Genomic DNA, 20158 nt, shown 5'->3' with positions numbered 1-20158 from the left:
GAGTGTCAGCCGACCCTGCATCCTTGCTACCCCGGTGCTTTTCTAGGAATGGTAATTTCATGGTTGGGTCCCACTCAGCTATCTGTACTTGGGGTCTCTTTCTAAGAATCAAAGGACTGGGGTCATAGGATGCAGAGTCATGGGATAATCAAAAGCGAACCTGAGGTAATGAATAAATGGATATGTAAATAAAAGATGTCACCTTCTATGGCTCACCACCTTATTTTTCTAAGGCAGGGTCTCTCACTAAACCTGGAGCTTGCTTTTTTAGGCTAAACATGCTAAGCAGTGGGCCCGGAAGCATCTCCAGGCCCCTTCCTCCCACTCTGGAGATACAGCAACAAGCTGCTGCTTTATATGGGTGTTCAGGAACCAACCTCAGATCTTCAAGCTTAGACAGTATGTACTTTACCTGCTGAACCATACCCTTAGCTCATGCTAGATTTCTAACCTACAAAACTGTAAAATAATCAATAAATTTATTTTAGGTAAGCCATGTTTGTGAACAGAAAATGAACACACAATGCAGTTTGTTTACTTGTAACAATAACAACAAACTGATTTGAAAAATATAGTCTAAAACTGAGGTCCAGCATGGAAATCCAGATGCTACTTAATCAGCTCAGTCAATTAAAGCCAATTATTAACTTTGCTGTACCTCAGTTTTCCTGTATGTAAATGATACATGTAAATGTAACTGGAAAGAGAGAGAGAAAGAAGAATTGTAAATATAAATGTAATAATTCACATATCAGCTATTCAAGCAAAGCACTTAAAACATTGCTTTGCACATAGCAGGCAATAAATGCTTCTTAGCCTATGCTGTTACTGACATGAATCAATATTATAACTTTACCTCCTTTCATAGGAAAGTCAGTATCAACAGTATCCAAAAAAGTCCAGGAAATAAACCCTTCTAAAGAGAAAGATTTGTACATATCTCTAAATGTAGCTTCCACTTAAGCTAGCATAAGATTCTTCCAGAGTTTCCAAATTAACACCATAGTCACTGTGGGAACATGAATTCCACTACATGACATTGTTAATTCCAGGACTAACAAAATAAAGCATTCATCAGAAAGTAACAGCTGCCTTACTAAACATAGTAGATGTGGCAAGCTATATTTGGAATTTTGTCAGTTTATTTGAAATGTATATAGCACATTACAATGTATAGAAATGTACAGTATTTCATTTACAAGGAATGATCTATAATTTCTATATAAACAATTAAAATTTTTATTTCACTTGGACAATGACTCAGCAACACTGGCATAAATTAATATAACTGGAATAGTTTACTTAAAAATCATAAAGACATAATAATTGGCAATTTCTAAAAACGGTAAGTAAAATAGGAACCAAAACTAGCTCTGCATATTTTATTTTATACTTCTGTACTCTACGATACCTCACAGAAGTATCAAAACCTCAAAAAAAGGCAACCCTATATCTGAAAGACAGACTGAGAACAAACCTCTATAAGGTGTAACAATAACAATTAATGTTAAAGATTTAGGAAAAGTTAGAAACTAAATGAACAAAGGAAAAGAGAAAATATAACATAATGTATATACTTCCCTACAGCTCATATAGCCCATTTGGTGATGTCTTCCCTGAGACTGTTCTACACTGAGCTTGACCTTTTTAGCCCCTGGAGGTAGTGTGTGTTTAACCCTGACCTTGTGCTCTCTCCGCAGCTCATTCTTTTACCATCTCTCAGACTTGCCACAAAGCCAGATGTTTGTGTAAGATGACACTAACACCAAGCACAGAAGCACACACCTAAATAAACAGCCATACTTGGGAAGCTAAGACAGAGGATTCTAAGTGTGAGTCCAGCCCTGACTACACAGAAATACCCTGCCTCACAAAAGACACAAGAACACAAAGAAAACATCACAAACAGCAGGAGGACGCAGCAGTGGATTGAAGTCTGCAGCCTATAGCCAAGGACAGAATGCTTGTGTGCAAGAAAGGAAACATCCTTGAAACTGTGTTCATGACAGTGGACAATTACCAAACTGTATTCTATCCCTGAAAAACACAACAAAAGCCAAATGCTTCCTTAGTCAAGCAAGGAGCCTGGTCACCTCTAATTAATGTTACTTCCCTTTGGCTCTTGTTAGTCACCTTGAACTCAAGTTCCAATAAAAGAAACTTGTCTGGCATGTTCATTATAAATGGCTTAGACTCATTTCTATTTTTTTGCCATCTGATATCAACAGGAGCAATAAGACTATAACCAAAAAGAAAAGCATACATTCTACAAAAGAGCATTCAAATGCAGCTCAGAAAACAGTACCACTGAAATAAAATGTATTCAAAGCTGGAATCTGCACACAGGCCAGTGAGCTCTGCCAGTTTTCAACCCCAATAATGCAGCAGGTCCACCCAGTGGTTTTATATCTATTTCCTGTGAAGGTCCCAAAGGGCATAGCACAGGCTACCATTAAGTCTTTGCCTGGCTTTCTAATATACTAAGACTGAGGCATATAATAAAATTAACTTACCACTTGAGCCTCCAGCAGCAGAATATTGAGTAGCATCAAGGAATTTGCGTGGAGTTGGGATGTTTGAAACATCAATCAGAGGACCAGGAGAGGCATCTTTGCCATGAGAACTGTGGGGAAAGCAAGAAGCAGTTACTACTTTCTCCAAAACCAACAAAATTCCTATTTAGTGGCCAGAACTCTACACTGTGACTTCAAACACCTCCCAAGTACATTGATAATGCAGTTGCCATAGCTGGAGGTTTAAAGACATCCTCCAAGAGTCCCAACTGTTTACCATCGTTATTATACGGATATTGTGGACTGTCTAAACGGTCATCACATAATAAAATTATGCCAAGCAACTATCTGAATGCCTTTGTTCCTAAGGTAAAGATTTCTTATATGTAAATAAAGTTGCAGTGACACTATGCATGACAACTGTGGGAAGGGTTAATAGTATTAAAGCCTCATTTAAATGTACGTTCTTCAAGATCCCGTTGTACTTATTTTTCAGGAGTTTACTCATTAACATTGTCTTTAAAATAGACTCATAACGTTTGACAAGTCAAGAATCACCATAAAGGCTGACTTTAATACTTCCTCAAAAAATTATTTAGCATTATTGTTTCAATAAAGCCTAGTCTCTAATTTGAAGCGAGTAAAATAAATAAGTTGCTTAGAGAGGATATAGAGTTTATAAACAGCAATTATATTTTCAAGATAAGTTCTTAATTTATAATTACCTAGGCAATGTCAAGGGAAGTACAGCTTAAGCTCTGGTCAAAGCAAACAATTCTCTAACCACACTGCCTGGACCGCAGAAGTTTCTCTGAGTCCACCCCAACAATACAAGCTACAGTTCTCACTTTCTTCCAGCCCAAAACACAGTAATAGTAACAGATCACTCACAAATTAATTCTTTCAAGGGAGAGAAGGCACAAGATAAGGGAAAAACCAAGCCCATGGAGACGTCAGACAAGATGGAGGGGACAGATTCAAGTGGGAACAACATTTAAACCAGCAGTTTTAAACTTTCCTAGAGCTAAGATCCTTTAATGCAGTTCTTCATGCTGTGGTGACCCCCAATCATAAAATGTTTTTGTTGCTACTTTATAACTGTAATTTTGCTACTGCTAAGAATCATAATGTAAACATGCAGGAGATCTACTATGCAACCCCTGTGAAAGGGTCATTCGACCTCCAAAGGGGTGGTGACCCACATACCACTAATCTAGACCCTCTTCCTTTGCAATATTCCCCCACTGTCTTCCCATGATGCTTCTGGAACCAAAGCACTATGTCTAAGGATTACATATATTCTCCTTTTCCTTCTCCTCCTCCTCCTCCTCCTCTTCCTCCTCCTCCTCCTCCCCCTTCTCCTCCCTTACAATGCTGGAAATCAAACCCCTGCTACATAAGAATATTACCTCTGAGCGTATTATACCCCTGTATTTCTAACTAAGGACAATATTATTCCAGAAACTTTTGGAAAAAACTTTGCTAAAGAGTAAGATTGTCTCTTATACTAATAGTACTTTTATTCCATGATAATGATGTATGAGCCATTAATTATCCCAGGAATTGCAGATGATATGGTAGTCAGTAACTTCTCCATTTTCATTGACTAAGGTGAATGGGGACTGTTACCCAGACAACTTCTGTGATGTATGAGTAGTTGGCACTGTGCTCAGTGTGACTGAGATAAAGCAAACATCACACATTCTAGTAGACACCATCACTCCCAAGTAATGTGAAGCTCAATTCAGGTACATAAGTGATAGGAAGTGAACTGGGATAGTTATTTCCAATTATGTCTTCTCTGTGGACACAAAACATCATGCTTATAATTACCTAAACCATCCTAAGTAAATCCAGCTGTCTATATGTTCAAAAAACTGTTGTTCATTTTTGCTGTTGTTGTTTTGAAATGGGGTCCTATGTAGTGAGAGTTTTGGTTTCTTTTAAAACCCAGTTATGTCATATGACTATGTTTTTATTTTAATCCCAGCTGTGGGACATGGGGCTGCTTCAGACTGTCCTCAGCATTGAACTAGGATTGTGCTTGTGGGGCAGGGGACTGATTTTGCCAGGTGTACATAGTTGAATTCTGGGGACTCAGGAAAGGGTATAGATGAGAGAACCCCAAGAGGGCCTGAGGCGGTGGCGGCTGCTGCTGCTGCTGCTGCTGCATTTGCTACGTTTGCTGTGTTTGCTGTTGTTGGGTTGCTGGAATTCTGGATATTCTAGACAGTGAAGACTGGACTTGCCCCAAGAATCTGACAACCCTAATCAGCGGGCAATAGCCTATAGGGGTCTACATCCTCCTTCTCTTCTAGCATTCTTTCCCTCCTACCTAGTGTTGAGGGATTGGAAGAATTAGGGTGCAATAAGGGTTAAAAGGAAGGTAGAGAAATAAGAACATCATAAAATAGCTTTAAAAAAAAAAAAGCAAAACAAAAACAAAAGAACAATGTGCCAACAGTCCTATTATGTAGCTAATTTCAAACTCGAGTGCCTGCCTTAGCTTCCAAAGGACTGAGTTACAGTCATGTACCACTATGTCTCTTTTAACTCTCAGTTTTAACTCTCTGCTACCTGCATGGTATTCCCAACAAGAGGCTGAGGTCTGCACACATCCCTAGTCCCGAGCTATGCAGTCCATAAAACCAGTATAACCACTGAGGATTACAATGCTGTTACCGAGCAATTTTGAAAAAGTTCATTTCCACTGTAAATGACGGGAAAATTACATACATAATTTATAAATATTTAAAGAACTAGAGGAGTTATTTGTATAGTAGAATAAATAAAAATATCAATGAGCAGGAAAAGAGACTTATGCATAGCTGGAATACTGCCTGCCACTTCTAAAAATAAACAAGTACAGGTTGTACCTGTATGTGAATGTTGGCATTAACACACTGAGTGTCTAACAACAGTGTCTGTGAATGACTGCTGGTATGTATGTACACACTGAGAAGTGTACTGCAGTGCCTGTGTGCAGACGCTGGTATACTCACACTGAGAGTGTACTGGAGTGTCTGTGTACAGAGGATGATGGTATACACACACTGAGAGTGTACTGGAGTGCCTGTGTACAGAGGATGATGGTATACACACACTGAGAGTGTACTGGAGTGCCTGTGTGCAGAGGATGGTATCTACATACTTCTACCCACACAGATGACAAGGGATTCACTTTAGACCACAATCTACAAGTATTTTCTCAGTATTAACCTAAAAATATGTTTCTGAAAAATACAGGGTAATAAATGGCTTGCTACTTAAAAAACATAGCTGTTGAACTTTATAACCAAAGCCAGAAGGACCTTCAAATGTCAACAAATTTTTAGAAAATCAATTTATTAAAAAACTCCATTTACACCTAATATTATTCTTTCCTCCCTTCCTCCATTTCTTTGTCTCCAACACACATACACAAACACACACACACACAAACACATACACAAACACACACACACTTTCCATTAGGCTTTATTTTTTTTCCTCTGTGAACACTAATTCAATGGCAAGTACCTCTGAAAATAATTTCTAGGGTTTCTCTTCGACTTCTTTTTTATCTTGTGTTTTTTAAGACAGCTCCAGCTCTCCTGGAACTCAATGTATAGACCAGGATAGCTTCAAAGAGACATCCATCTGCCTCTGTCTCCCAAGTGCTGAGGTTAAAGGTGTGTGCCACTGCTCCTGGCTTCTCTTGGATTTCTATGGAAGGACTTGGTTTCAAAAATGTCAGAGAAAGACTCCACACCTACTCATTTACCAACTAGAGTCTTGGAGCTCAACAGAGAGGTAGGTGCTATTACAGCCTAGCACATTAAATGGACCTTAGCTTTCATTTCAAAATAGAGAAAAGAAAAGGCCTCTTCTCACCATGCATCAGAGAGGAAATTGAAAAGATATTAATTAATTTCCTCATAGGTCTTTGACTCTGAGAGTTATTTTAGAAAACAAAATAAGTGAAAGACTCTGAAGTTCCTAATTAACAAGAATGCTCTGAATTGTTTTCTTTTAAGAGAAATATGAATAGCAGATATGTTTTAAATACTGATCATAACTTTTATTTTTACCCCACACAGAATCATCCAAAGCTGAGCTGAAAACAACACAGCAATTATTGATGCATATCAATGTGTACTGTGAGTGATCATAATCAATTATGAGTGATATGGGCTTGATTACATAAACAGCAACACTGTGCAAGATGACAGACCTATACTACACCATAATAACCAAAGCCAACTGCCACCATAATTTACCCAAATCCCACACCACTGTAATTTATCAAAGGACTTTCTGGCCACAAATTAACCACCCACCTTGCTAGGACCTTCTTCAATACATGTTTGATTCTCAAATCCATGAAAAAATGTTCTTTCATCTTTTTAAAAGACCAGTTAGTTAGAAGTTGGCTTGCAAAACATTTGTTTTTAATTACAGCCTATTTCTGCTCCTTAGATTTGTAATTGCTAATTTGGAACCCTTGGAATAGTGTGTGTGTGTGTGTGTGTGTGTGTGTGTGTGTATACACATACATACATACATACATACATACATACATATAGTTGAACCCATATATATATATATATACACACACATATATATGTATATGCATGTGTGTATACTCACATACATATATATATACTTGAACACATATATAAATATATATATATACATATATAGATAGACACACACATATATACATATAGAGATACGCATATATGTGTATATATACATTTATATGTGTGTGTCTATATATATGTGTGTGTGTCTATCTATATATGTATATATATATATATATATATATATATATATATATATGCATGCACGCATGTGTGTGTGTGTGTGTGTGTTCAACTATCACAAAATTCCCCGGTCCAGCTCATTTGGTAGATTTGATTGTCAAAGGCAGATGGAAGTGAGTTAAGCTTTATACTATAAAATTAATAACTAAGATAGTCACCTCTATAACAGAACACCTGTTATAACAGCTGTCGAAGATCAAAAATGTTCATAAAAGTTGGTTAAATCAGACTGAGCTGCAAAATATTCATCAGAAATGATATAATGAGATGGGAATCACTAACATAGTAATTCTGTATAGTTCCAAGACCAAGCTGAAAATACAGAAAGAAAAGGGAGTGATTTTGAAGTCAGAAAAACTGAGGAAAAAGTAGAGTCGTGTCTTCAAATGACAGACCAAAGGTGAAGAGAATATAAAATAAAGTGAAGCTGAGCTGTTTAAATTTAGAAAAAAAAAAAAAGAAAAATAGAAGTGAAAGATAAAACAAAAGCGTATATATAAATAGGTGAAATTGCAAAGGAAAAATAGAAAACAAGTAACACAAAGGAATCCAAAATATGCTTTTCACATTTGAACACAAAAATAGATACTGAACCCATAGGATCTGCAGTGTTCTCTACCAGTATAGCATGTCAGAGAAGGCACAAAAAAGAAAGGTCAAAGCAAGTACTGACTCAGGATACACGCAGGGTGAACGATCATTTCTGAGATGGTCCAGTAGAACATCTCAGAAATCTTACCTAATAAGCATATAGAGGTCTTTCTCTATATGCTAGAGGTCATTCATTTTATGCTGTTGTGTTACAACATATAATTCATTCAGCCATAGTCTTCGTGATAAGCATTAAAGCTGTATTGAGTTTTGTAAGGAGCAAGGAAGTTGGATTGGGGGATGCCCCTTTTTGTGCCCCATGGAGTCTGATCTTGAGACAGTTAACATAGCTAGGAGTTCAGGCATGCCGCACTACACCAATCTTAGTTACATGGATTTAACAATAACGTCACAGCAAACATCCTACTATATATATATTTTCATAAACTGGTAATATTTTAAATAGGATGTGAACTAAGAAATGGAATTTCATGGTTAAACTTTATTTCCTAAAAAGGCATATTGGTTATTCAACCAAACAAAAGAAACTATTCATTTCTCCTACTCTTACCAAGACAGCACGCTATGGATGTCTTTGGCTGTCTGATGATCAAAAGGCCATACTTGAGTTCTCAAGTCTGGGTTTCTCTAATCATGATATGTCTGTATCTATTTAAGGTTTGTTAAAAAAAAAACAAACAAACAAACAAAAAAAAATAACCAGTTGCATCATTTCTCTTTTATTATTCTGAGGAGTAGTTTCACACTTTAGAAAGTAAACTTTACTACATATTTTTAAGTCTATGTTTTAACTTTTGTTCCACTTTACTATAAATGTTTTCAGTTTTGAAATAGATAAATTATTTAACATTATTATTTATGAATTGTCTGATTGCTTAGAAAAGCCTGCTCCAAACATACACTTGTATGTTAATGCCTACTACGTTTTATCACATAATTTTTATACCTGGCTAGAACACTTTGTATATAAAAGAAAGGTATCTAAATTTATTTCTGTGAATCGTAAGCTTGGTTTCAGAACTCTACTTTGTCCCGGCAATGTCTCTATTTGCACTCTGTTGTGCTTTGAGTAGCACTGTAATATACATGACTGTCACATGAAGAACACCTCCCTCAGAACTTCCTTTCTTCATTTTCTTTACAATTGTTACATACGTTTTCTTCTTAGTAGACTTCAGATGTGACAGTATCAAACATATAACCGGGTTTAAATGGATCAGGTATCTGTGTGCTGTGAGACTGCCAGTCTTCCCATTTGTCCATTTCTTCAGAATCCACCTTTTACTATGTCTCCCTGCTCTCTCTCCCTCCCTCCCTCCCTCCCTCCTTCCCTCCCTCCCTCCTTCCTCCCTTCTTTTCTTCTTCTTCCTTCCCACCAGAGATCTTTATTTATTCCATTTTATTCTATGTATATGTAGAATGTACACATCCACGTATGCAAGGATGTGTGCACAGACACATGGAGACCAGAGGTTGATGTCAAATGTCTTCCTCAATTGCTTCTCTGCCCTCTATTATTTGAAATAGGATCTCTCATGGAACAGAAATATCACTGCTTTGGCTATGTTGACTAGCCAGCAAATTCCTGGTATGTTTGCCTCTGTCCCAAATGCTGGGGCTACAGACATGCACACCTAAGTCTGGTTTTTATAAGGATGCTGGAGATTTCAACTTGGGTCCTCTCACTCTTATAGCAAATGTTCTGAGTAACTAAGCTATCTTCCTAACTACAATTTTGTTGTTGTTTGTTTTGTTTTGTTTTTTCAGACAGTGATTTCACTCTTTAGCTAGTCTAGAATTTATTATATAACCAACCAGTCTGCAGCCCATTCAAAAATTTCAGTCCTTCATACATGGTATCAAAGTAGAAATGGTGATACTAAAATGGAAACGTTTCAGTGGACACAGAGATGGGGATGGAGATGAAGAGTGGGAGGAGAGGTAACAAATGAGGGATGTATGATAAAAGTCACAGAACTCTATTATTTTATAAGATAATTTTAAAATATAAGAAAAAACAGGAATGTCTACGAGCATTCTAATTACAATTTCTGAACCTCTGATTATTCTGTTCACACTGTCGCCAGAAGAATACACTACTAAAGAGGAAACTGACAGGAACTCATTCACATCTAGTCCTGAAGTAACTCTGGAGTACAAAACTCAGGAGCTCAATCTGTGGGCCTAGCAGTTTGTCTACTACCCATCTGCTAAACAGAAGTAGAACTTTCCCTTTCAATGTCCAGTCTCTGGTTACTCAGAAGCACCACCTAGCACAGGACACCACCCAGCGTGCACCACTTCCCGTGCTCGCCTAGTATACAGCTGGATAAGAAGGCATAAATGTGAATATTTCAGTAGACAGTGCATGACAGACCTTCTGAAAAGTTCTTACATTCTCTCTAGGAATATAAGAAGGACAGCCATTATGTGCAGCAATCACATAAATGCAATGATCGACTATCTTAAGATCTAGCCTGACTCCACTCCATATTTACACTAACTTAATGGTTTCCCTGAGCCCACCTGGACTGTAAGACATAGGGCTGTGCTACAAGTCAAGGATTCAAAGCCAAGTTCCTTCCTTAAACTTCTCTTGAGCTCCTCGAGAACAAATCAGCTAAAGCTGAGAAGACCCTACTAAATCTTCACCTTCAGTTCGTAGATCTCAGTGTTTCTAACATTGATGACTTCACAGTTTAACTGAAGTTCTTTCTCAATTCCTTCTGAGAGCACAAGAATGTCTCTGATCCATAAGTAACAACAGGCCCACAGGACATGTTCTTACATATCCTTATATAAGAGAACCAGAACAATAAACAATGAATGAATGAACAAACTGATGTTACCCTCTCTGAATATGGCATATTTTCTATTATAAAACCTTCTATGAGTTTGAAGACAGTATATTACAGGGTAAGGAAAATGAATCACAATATTCTGGAATTCAGAGAATGTTACTCCAAATAATGTTACTGCCACAAGACATTGTAGTAGATGGGCCCCTTAACCAACCTCATCTTCCCCTTTTCCTTGTTACGCTGTACAACCCGGCTAGTGGATTTGATATACAGATGGCGGTGCAGTTCCTCTATGAGAACCAAGTGCAGGTTCATCTTCTTGCTGTGAAGTTCCAGCCTGAGATCACTGAGCCCTTCCACCTGGAGCAGTGGACCCTCCAGGGACTCCACTGCTGACACCTAGAAGGGAAAAGAAAGCCAAATAAGTATAAGTAAAGAGTCTTGCAGCCCCATAAAGAGAAAGAGTGGGTTTTACAGTACCAGCTAAGAGGAGTAATGGGAAATGTGTGTGCAATATCAGACTACAGAGTATTGTGTGGAGTAACCTAGCAAGACCCTTAAGGATTACAACAAAAGAGAAAAAGAAAAGAAAATCTTGACAAAGGAATGCATAAGGCATGTGAAGCAACACAGCAAAGCCATAGGTACTGTTTACTCCCACACACTGCTTGTCCAAAACACATGTAAAATAACTTCATCCATTCATATTTTCACTAGAATCTCAATGCCTATGGCTGAGATCAACTTCTTCGGGGGTGGTATTTTCTTTTGTTTGGACTGCTTTTTTTTGGTTTTTTTGTTGTTGTTGTTCTTTGGTTGGTTGGTTGGTTTTTTTTGAGACAGGATCTAACTATGTGGCCCCAGGTAGCTTCAAACCCACACTCCTCTTGCCTCAGGCTTCCTAGCAATGAAACACCACACTGGCTTAAAACCAACTTCTTAATAAAAGTTTCTCCTTACAACTAAAATTAAAGCCAGGAATACTTTTTTAATAGCTTATTCTCATGGTGAGCATAAGCCAGACAGCTCTGTTAGCTGAGGTCACGCATGTGCCTATAAGGAACCAGGCTGTCTTCATGTTCTCATATGCACAAGCATGTGGAAGTAATGCACTTTTGCATGCATGCTACAGGTGGGAAGTAGCACTCATGACCTCTGAGGAGAACCTGATCCAATCTGATTGAAAAGGGGGGACAGAAATGGAGAACTGAAGGTACAGTACAAAGGAGATGCTCTGAGATGGCTGAGAGATTTCAAAGCAGGAAGGACTGAATGAAAGAAATCATAAAGGAATGCCTACAACAGAGAAAGGATGAAAGAGCCTCGGAATCTAAGCTGACTTTGAAAACCCAAGTGATAACTGCAGAGTGGGAAGGAGCGCGTGAGGTGTGATCGCCTTCTTTGTGTAAGTACAATTAATTCTCTATGTGATAATGATCTTTTATATCTGGAAAGGAAAAAAGTGAAGAGCATATTCTAAGTATTACTACTCAGGAGTCGGGGGGGGGGGGTAAAGAGGGGAACTTGAGGCTACACAGTGGAGGGGAAAGATGAGAAAGAAGAAAAGGTAACCATAAGAAATCCTGATGAGAAATAAAGCTCACACGCTCTCTGGGGAATCCAGGTTTATGGCTATCGCCAGCTTAGGTTATGCTTCTTTCAGGTAGGGGTAGTTAAAGAAATAATAACACCATTTAGAACAGTGTGACCCCATTAAATCTGATTATAGAGACAAAATGACCCTCAACACTAAATCATTCATACAAAAGCAATAGTTAATGAAAGTCATGAAATGAGCCAGATGGTGGTAGCACACACCTTTAATCCCAGTACTTGTGAGGCAGAGACAAGCGGATCTCTATGAGTTGGAGGCCAGCCTAGTCTACAAACCAAGGTCCAGGACATCCAGTGCTACACAAAGAATCCCTGTCCCAAACAGGAAAGTCATGAAGTGCATGGGTAATAAGAAGTACTAATCACAGATCTATAGTGGTCTAAGAAGACACCTGAGAGCTTCTAGACAATGAATACAGAAAGCTCTGTGGCTGTCAAATACAAACCAGCCCAAAACGACTTAAAAATAATAATAATAAAGTGCAATGGCTCACCCATAAACACATCACTTGTTTTGTGATGTGCTGTAATCAAATGTCAGCAGCAAATAAGTTTCCTTAAGTTTAAAGCAGGAAAGAATCAAAGAGTGGAAGATTGACAAGCCCTGGGCCAGCTCTGCCCTCTGAAGCCTGCCCAGACATTCTCACACTGACTTGCAACTGCCCCTGCTATGACAGCCCCTGGGCCCTGGGCAACCTGCCAGTAATTCCAAATGGAAAGGCAGACTCTTAAAATGACCAAAGTGTCCCCAAGGGAGGAAAAGCAACAACAAATTCATTTATACTCACGCCCTAAAATGGATTTTAACTCAAGTCTCTAGTGAAGAAAAGAGGACGCATTAACCTTCAGTGACATCCAGGTCCAGAAAATAAAACATCATTTGGTAAACCACTGGCCCATCATGTAGCCTTACCCCTCAAGGTAATTAAATCCAACCAAAATAGTTAAGCTTAAAAACCACCCACTGCACAGCCACACTTGATTTGCTTGTAGGAATTCGCATGAAGAGATTTAATTCATACCCCAAACACAAACTCACATAACAATGTCAGCTTCCAAAGCCCTTCAATCAAAAAACAAAAACAAAAAAAATATTAAACTTCAGGTAAAAACAACACTATGCATGGCAAACAGTATTCACAGAAATTATTTTTAACAGTACCTACTTATTCAATACAGCACTTGAGCAAGTGTTCTTCAGGACCCCACTGTAGTCATTTAAACAAGTTTTCTGACTATGTTCCCTTGAAACCAAATATAATTTGTATACACATGAACATACACACACAAGGGTAGTCCTAGAACTTCAAACTTTACAAATCTCAACATAAAGAAGAACTGAGAACAGTGCCTGTGGTGATTTGAATAAGAATAGCTACACAGGCTCCCAGGCTTCAGTGTCAGAGTCCAGCCAGTGGAACTGCTTAGGAAGGGTTAGTGAGTGTGGCCCTCCTGGAGGACGGTGTCACTGGAAGTGCACTTTAAGGTTTCAAAGATCCATGCCAGGCTCTTTTTCATTCTCTCCCTACCTGCAACTTGTGAATCAGATACATGCTGTCATCTATGTCTGCAGTGCCATGCCTTCCTGCCAGTGGCCATGCATCCCGGTAAACTAGGATATTGTTGTGACGGGCCTGACCAAGCTGCTGTTTAGAATATGGAAGATTTGGGGACTTTGAATTAGGAAAAAAAAAAAATTAATGCTGTAAGCAGGGCTTAATGAACCACCCTAGCAGAAACATGGAAGACAGTAGTACTGAGAGCAATGTAGACTATGGAGGCCCAGCTCAAGAGGCCACTCTTGTGATATTTTGACAAAGAGCGTGGCTGCTTTTTGCCCTGTCCTTAAAATCTGCTGGAGACTAAACTGAAGAGTTTTAGATTGATTGCTTTGGCAGAAGAAATTTCAAGGTAGCATAGTATTGAGTGTGGCACATGGCTATTAGTGATCACTCTTAATACAAATACACAATGAAAAGTAGCAAGCGGGGCAAAGTGAAATATAAAATGTACAGTTTGAGGAGAAAGGGAGCAGCTGAAATGGAAGAGTGGTTTTTTAAAAAAAAAGCCTAATGCTAAATGAAACCGAGAATGATCTCAGGACAAGCCCAGACCTACTTAATCCTGAAAGCTATTGATCTCCTACGTCTAAGCAACAAGGAAAGTTTATTGCAAATGTTATTCAAAGAGGAGGCCAGGACTCCAGCCCCAGCAAGCAGAATTTGGCAGATTTGGTCAGGTGATTCTGGATTTAGAGTCAAGAGGATATAGGAAACAGGTTGTGTAATCTTCTACCAGTCAAGGAAAGCCACTAAGGCCAGACCTGTGACAAGGAATTCCTGCCTGAAGAAACTATTACTTGAAGCTGTGAAAGTGAAGTCTAGACTGCATAGGAGACCCAAGATGTTGGAGGTGCCAGAGCTATGAGGTAGCTGCCATGGAGAAATGCAACAGGAAGTGAAGCCAGCCCAGGAGAGAAACGTGTTATAACCAACAAAGCTGGAAGGAGTGGGAGACGGGAAAAGCCTCTAGGAATCTGGAGTTTGTTCTGCTGGATTTCAGTGTTGCTTTGGTCTAGCTCCCTACGTGCTCCCGTAGGAGCTCCTTTTCAGAATAGCAATGTGTATTATGTGCTATGATATGTTGGAAGGATGTAAGTTGCTTTTTTATTTTTATTTTCTAAGACTTGTTTATTTATGTATATGAGTGCTTTGTCTACATGTACACATGTACTTATGTCTGTATGCCAGAACAGGGAGTCAGATCCCATTACAGATGGTTGTGAGCTACCATATAGTTGCTGGGAATTGAACTCAAGACCTCTGGAAGAGCAGCCAAAGCTCTTAACAGCTGAGCTATCTCTCTAGCCACATGTTTTTATTCTCATAGGTGGTTACAGTAACCCCTTATGAGACTGCCTTGAGTTTCAGAGGAGATTGGGACATTGAACTTTTGAAACAATATTGAGACAGAAAGACTATGGAGACCTTTGAAGCTTAACTGAATTATTTTGCATGTGACTACAAGTCTATGAGTGCCAGGGAATAGAATCAGATGGTCTGAATGAGAATGGTTCCGTAGGTTCATACATTGAATGCTTGGTTCCCAGTTAGTGGAACTGTTGGGAGGATTACTAGATATGGCATGGTTGAAGAAAGTATGTCACTGGGGTGGGCATCAACGTTTCAAAAGCCCACGCCAGGCCCAGTTTTTCTCTTTTTGCCTGTAGCTTTCTTATCAGATTTGAACTCTCAGATACTGCTCCAGCACAATGCCTACCTGCCTGCGACCGTGCTCCCTGTCAGAATAATCATAAACTAACCCTCTGTACCTGTAAGCCAGCCCCCAGTTAAACAGTTCCTTTTATAAGTAGCCTTGGTCATGGTGTTTCATCACAACAATAGAAGAGTAACAGTCTCTGATGACTATAAAAAAACACAATCGTTTTATTCTGGAGGCTTCAAAGTCCATTCACAAAGTTAAAATCCCAGAAGTCAAGCAAGCTTTTGGGAATATAGAAAATGGCCATTGTATAAATTAGCTCACTGGGTAAATCAGACAATTTTCCCATCACACAGATGAAACACCTGAGTTTAACAACTTCCAGGAGGAAATTTTTATTTTCACTCATGGTTTCAGAGGTTTCAGTCCTTGAGGACAGAATCCTTTTGCTCTGGGCTTGGGGCAGCACCACACATATGGCAGAAGCATGAGAAAGAGAATACCTTCTCACCTCACAAAGCCAAGAAGCCAATACTAGGATCCAGGGCACCTCAGCCCAAAGATCTAATGTATTTCTACCAAGTCCCACCTCCTGAGCTTTCTATCACCCAGGAATGTGTCGCAGGCTGGTGGTCCTCAGGATATGGGCCTCTGAGGGATGGGTAGGCATGGATCACTCATCAAATAACACACCAATGAAGCAATAACAGGGTTTTGAGATACTGCTGGATTAGAGATGCAAGAAATCGGCTTGAGGAGGTCAGAATCATCAAAACTGAATTCATAAGTATGGCAATCAACACTGAATAATGTCACAAAACATATTAAAATTATAAAACTGGACAGACAGCATTCAGAATGTAGATAATTAGCAAATGTCTAAGCATCTCTTCACAGAACGGATCTTGTATATTCGTACCTGAAGTAGTAGACTTAATAAACTCCTAGGATTCTCCAACACACATCATTCCTTAAAGTTAGATTATTACATATTGAAAAGAATAAACTAAAAATATTTGAATTTTTCTCCCATGCATATTTTTTAAGTAAACTTCATAGTAAATAAAAAAGAAACTGCAAGCAGGTAACTTTAAATACTTCTTGGAGAATTTTGTACATTTTCACCCTCAATCTCTGAACTCATCCTAAATCCATCCCCCTTCCCATCCAACCCAACATGACATCCTTTCCATCCCCTCCCCACTATCAAGGTCACATATTATTCTCAAATATTCTTGGATGTGTGGCTACCAGTGGAGCATGATCAACTTATCAGTGGTTACACTCAAGAGAAAACTCACTCTTCTCTTAGCAGCTAAGATTTGCTAGGAGCTCTTTCATTAGAGGTAGAACTTCATGCCTATCTCAACTTTCATGCTGGAATTGAACCAGGTTTAGGATTGCAAAGAGCTGGTGCATGGTATCATAACCACCATGAGCAGATATGTGCAGCTACCCTGCTGGGGACATTTACCCAATCCAACAGGATGTCAGTTTCCTAGTCAACAAGGTTAGGAACTGGTCATAAAGATAACAAACTGGTTTAGAGTAAAAACCATATTTCCTTTAAAATTATGAAAATAAGCAACATTTTCAAAATGTTTTAAGAAATGACACTGAATAGGACAGCATGTCATTCAATATAGACTACTATCCATGTTTTAAAAAAAAAGAATTTAAAAAACATTTCTCTACAACACACAAACATAGGCCAAATGTACAATTACCAAACCAAAAGTTCAAAAGCTTTTATCTGGTGGCGACATCTATGGCTACAATAAATGAAACTATTTGCAATGAGGATGGAGTGGGCTACTGAAACATAGTTATGCCATCTCATGAAAATATGACTAGGAATACTTTAAATGCTAAACTCTCTTGTGCAAAACTGGTCTCTGGAGCAGTCCTAAATTCCTATACACTGTGACTTGAGCTAACTCAGATTGACTGCCTGATCAGTTAACTGCTAACTCTCAGTTTCTATAAACAAGGTTTGCTTGCTGTAGATGTTCATAGCTGCTTTTCCATATGCATCACAACTGTGGTTTTTGACCTTAAAAACTTGAATCAACTAGAGATCAAGGCTTTTTCCTGCTAATCTGCTTGAAACAATCATACTAGAAATTAATAAAGACTCCACTTAACTTCTTCAGACCTCTCTAGGGAGTTTTTCTCCTCAGATATCCATAATAAAGGACTGTCATGACCATTTGTTTCTTGCTACATTTTATTTCTCAACTTCATATTAATATCAAGAACTGGAGATTATTATTTCATAGTTAACTGGGCATCTTCAGCAACCTTTTAACCTTTAAGTAACAAACAAACAATCTAATTTTTATGTGTTGTCATGAATCTGTAGAAACATTTTAAGGAACACTTGGAAGTTGGCCATTCTGAGGAACTACTTCATTAAAGAAATGTTATTAAGAAAGTAATAGTTTCTTTTTAATTTGGTAGAGGAGATATTCACAGAGATAAATGATATTAGCAACTATCTCCAAAAGAAATTAAGACACAAGCCAAAAAAGAGGAGAAGCAGGAGGCTTCAACCTCCTTCTCCTAGATAGCCTCCTACTCCCAAGTATCTACCTGAAGAGAGAGTGAACAGTAGACTGGCAGAGACACCAACCTCCAGGCCTCCCTGTGGATCCACTCTCATTTAGATCTCTAAGCAAACATGAGATCAAGGTTTGCAAAATTTTAAATATTTATCAGACAGGAACTAAGGAAAGCAACTGAATGAAGCTTTAAAGGTAATCGGTTCAGGCATTGCTACTTTCATGAGTCATAATGATCACATGTTGGCTATTTATTTAGCTTGTTTCAACTTGTGAAAACTATCACAACAAAGAACAATCTTACAATCCCACAGAAAAAATGTGCAAACAAAGCAAAAGTCGCATGACAAAGCAATTGTTTTCCTAAAAGGGTTACCAGAACCCAACCCAGTTTAGCAAGCACACAAAGGGCTATCTATCTATCTATTATTCCTAAGTGCTCCCACTGGTGAGGACTGGGCTACATAAACTGAGGAGACAGGTTCATCTACAACAGAAAAGGAGACATTTCAGGAAATATGAGTCCTTGCCAGGGCTAACTACTTTTGATAAAATAAAAATTAAAAAGTTTCTCCCACAACTTAGTCACTTACTTTATATCAGACTCTAACAGAGTACAGAGGATAAAGTGGAGGGGTCCTCACTCATGGGGACAGAGAGAAAAAAAAGGATTACAAAGAGTCTCTTAAAACAGCAATCTTCAGCAGAAGCCATATCAACTTTACACAGAAAAGATACCATTGCTCAGCCGCCGGCCCAGCTACTATTTACAGACTTGAGCGGATACCTCCCAGATAGTGATCCTTTGGCCAAAGATAATAGTTTTGAAACAATTTTGAAAACCTTCCTAGTTTAACCTTGAAAAGGTCTAGTCCTTGAATGTACCTATGAGCTGTCATAGTACATGCAGCCAGGAATAAATATGCCCATTTATTCCTGAATAAAAATATTTTTTGAAAAGACATCCTATCTGTTATTATTTTAGGCTGATACACCTAACAGTTTGGGGAGCAGGACTGAAAGCTTTGCTATATCTGGGATATCAGAGCACTACTGTAAAATGCTGTGTCCTTTACAGAACTCTAAGAGTGTCCTCTTCCTAAAATCTGTACTAAGACCTTTCCTTAATGAATTCCCACTTTGCTAAATACACACACACACACACACTGCTACCCACAACTCTCTGTATTTAACTGCATCCGATGAATGAGACACAGTCTTACTACTAGACTCTAACACCCTAAGTAAGAGATATAAATAAAGTACATAGAGTAAGCCCTGCTCACAAGAATCCCCACTGCGGATGTAAAGTCAGTGGTGTCACTCACTCAGCTCAGTGATTACAAGAGCTAGACTACCCAGTGAAGAAAATGTTAGGAGTAAAGAGAGTTGGAGTATAGAAAGCAGAATAAAAGGAGTCCATCCAAGGCTCAGAGAAATAATGAGGTGTAGAGGAGGTTTAGGAATCCATAGGAAAGCAATTTCTGATGCAACCATCCCTGGAGAAACCAGACTTTATGGTTCTCTGTGGTTCTACACACCCAGTGTCTGGAAGCCTCAGGGCTATTGATAGTCAGCTACGTGAGACAGACTTCCCAAGATAGCTGCACCACAGAGCAAAGCCAAGTGCCTGGAGCAAGAACATCTTTCTCCTCAGAGTCCTCAGCCTGTGTGCTAATCGACAGTTATCAGATCAGACCATCAAAACTGTCCAGTCTGATAACACGGCATTGATCTGACCTATTCAGGGCCCTGTCTCCCGCAGGAAGGCCATCCCTACAATGCAGACTCAGCATGCTCACTCTCACCATTACAAACAGGATGCAGTCTAGCTCCACTCTCCTTTCATTATTGCCAGGGTTATTGCATGTTTTTATTTAATAAACCTTCATCAGCTCAAATGAAGGGTTGTTATTAGTTGAGCTAACAGCCAAATGATAATGCTCTGGAGAGATATCAGTGCTGGTTGGTGCATTAACAAAGAGAGAAGAAGGGCTGAGGTCAAGCACACCTCAAGTAAATGAGGTGAT

The 20158-nt window shown here is 38.8% G+C and overlaps 1 protein-coding gene across 3 annotated transcripts in view; it reads right to left on the bottom strand.

Annotated features, from left to right (window-relative positions):
• Exoc4 (exocyst complex component 4) overlaps positions 1 to 20158 on the bottom strand; it is a 702198-nt gene that overhangs the window by 644499 nt on the left and 37541 nt on the right. For all 3 annotated transcript variants that reach the window (XM_021164590.2, XM_021164588.2, XM_029478695.1), the window contains exons 4-5: positions 10946 to 11130; positions 2514 to 2623 (exon numbers count right to left, since the gene is read on the bottom strand). In XM_021164590.2, the coding sequence (XP_021020249.1) occupies positions 2514 to 2623; positions 10946 to 11130 (295 nt within the window). The remainder of the gene's footprint in view (positions 1 to 2513; positions 2624 to 10945; positions 11131 to 20158) is intronic.

The sequence above is a fragment of the Mus caroli genome, chromosome 6 (genome assembly GCF_900094665.2).
Source record: "Mus caroli chromosome 6, CAROLI_EIJ_v1.1, whole genome shotgun sequence".
NCBI lineage: Eukaryota > Metazoa > Chordata > Mammalia > Rodentia > Muridae > Mus > Mus caroli.
This window is presented reverse-complemented; position numbering and strand designations above follow the sequence as displayed.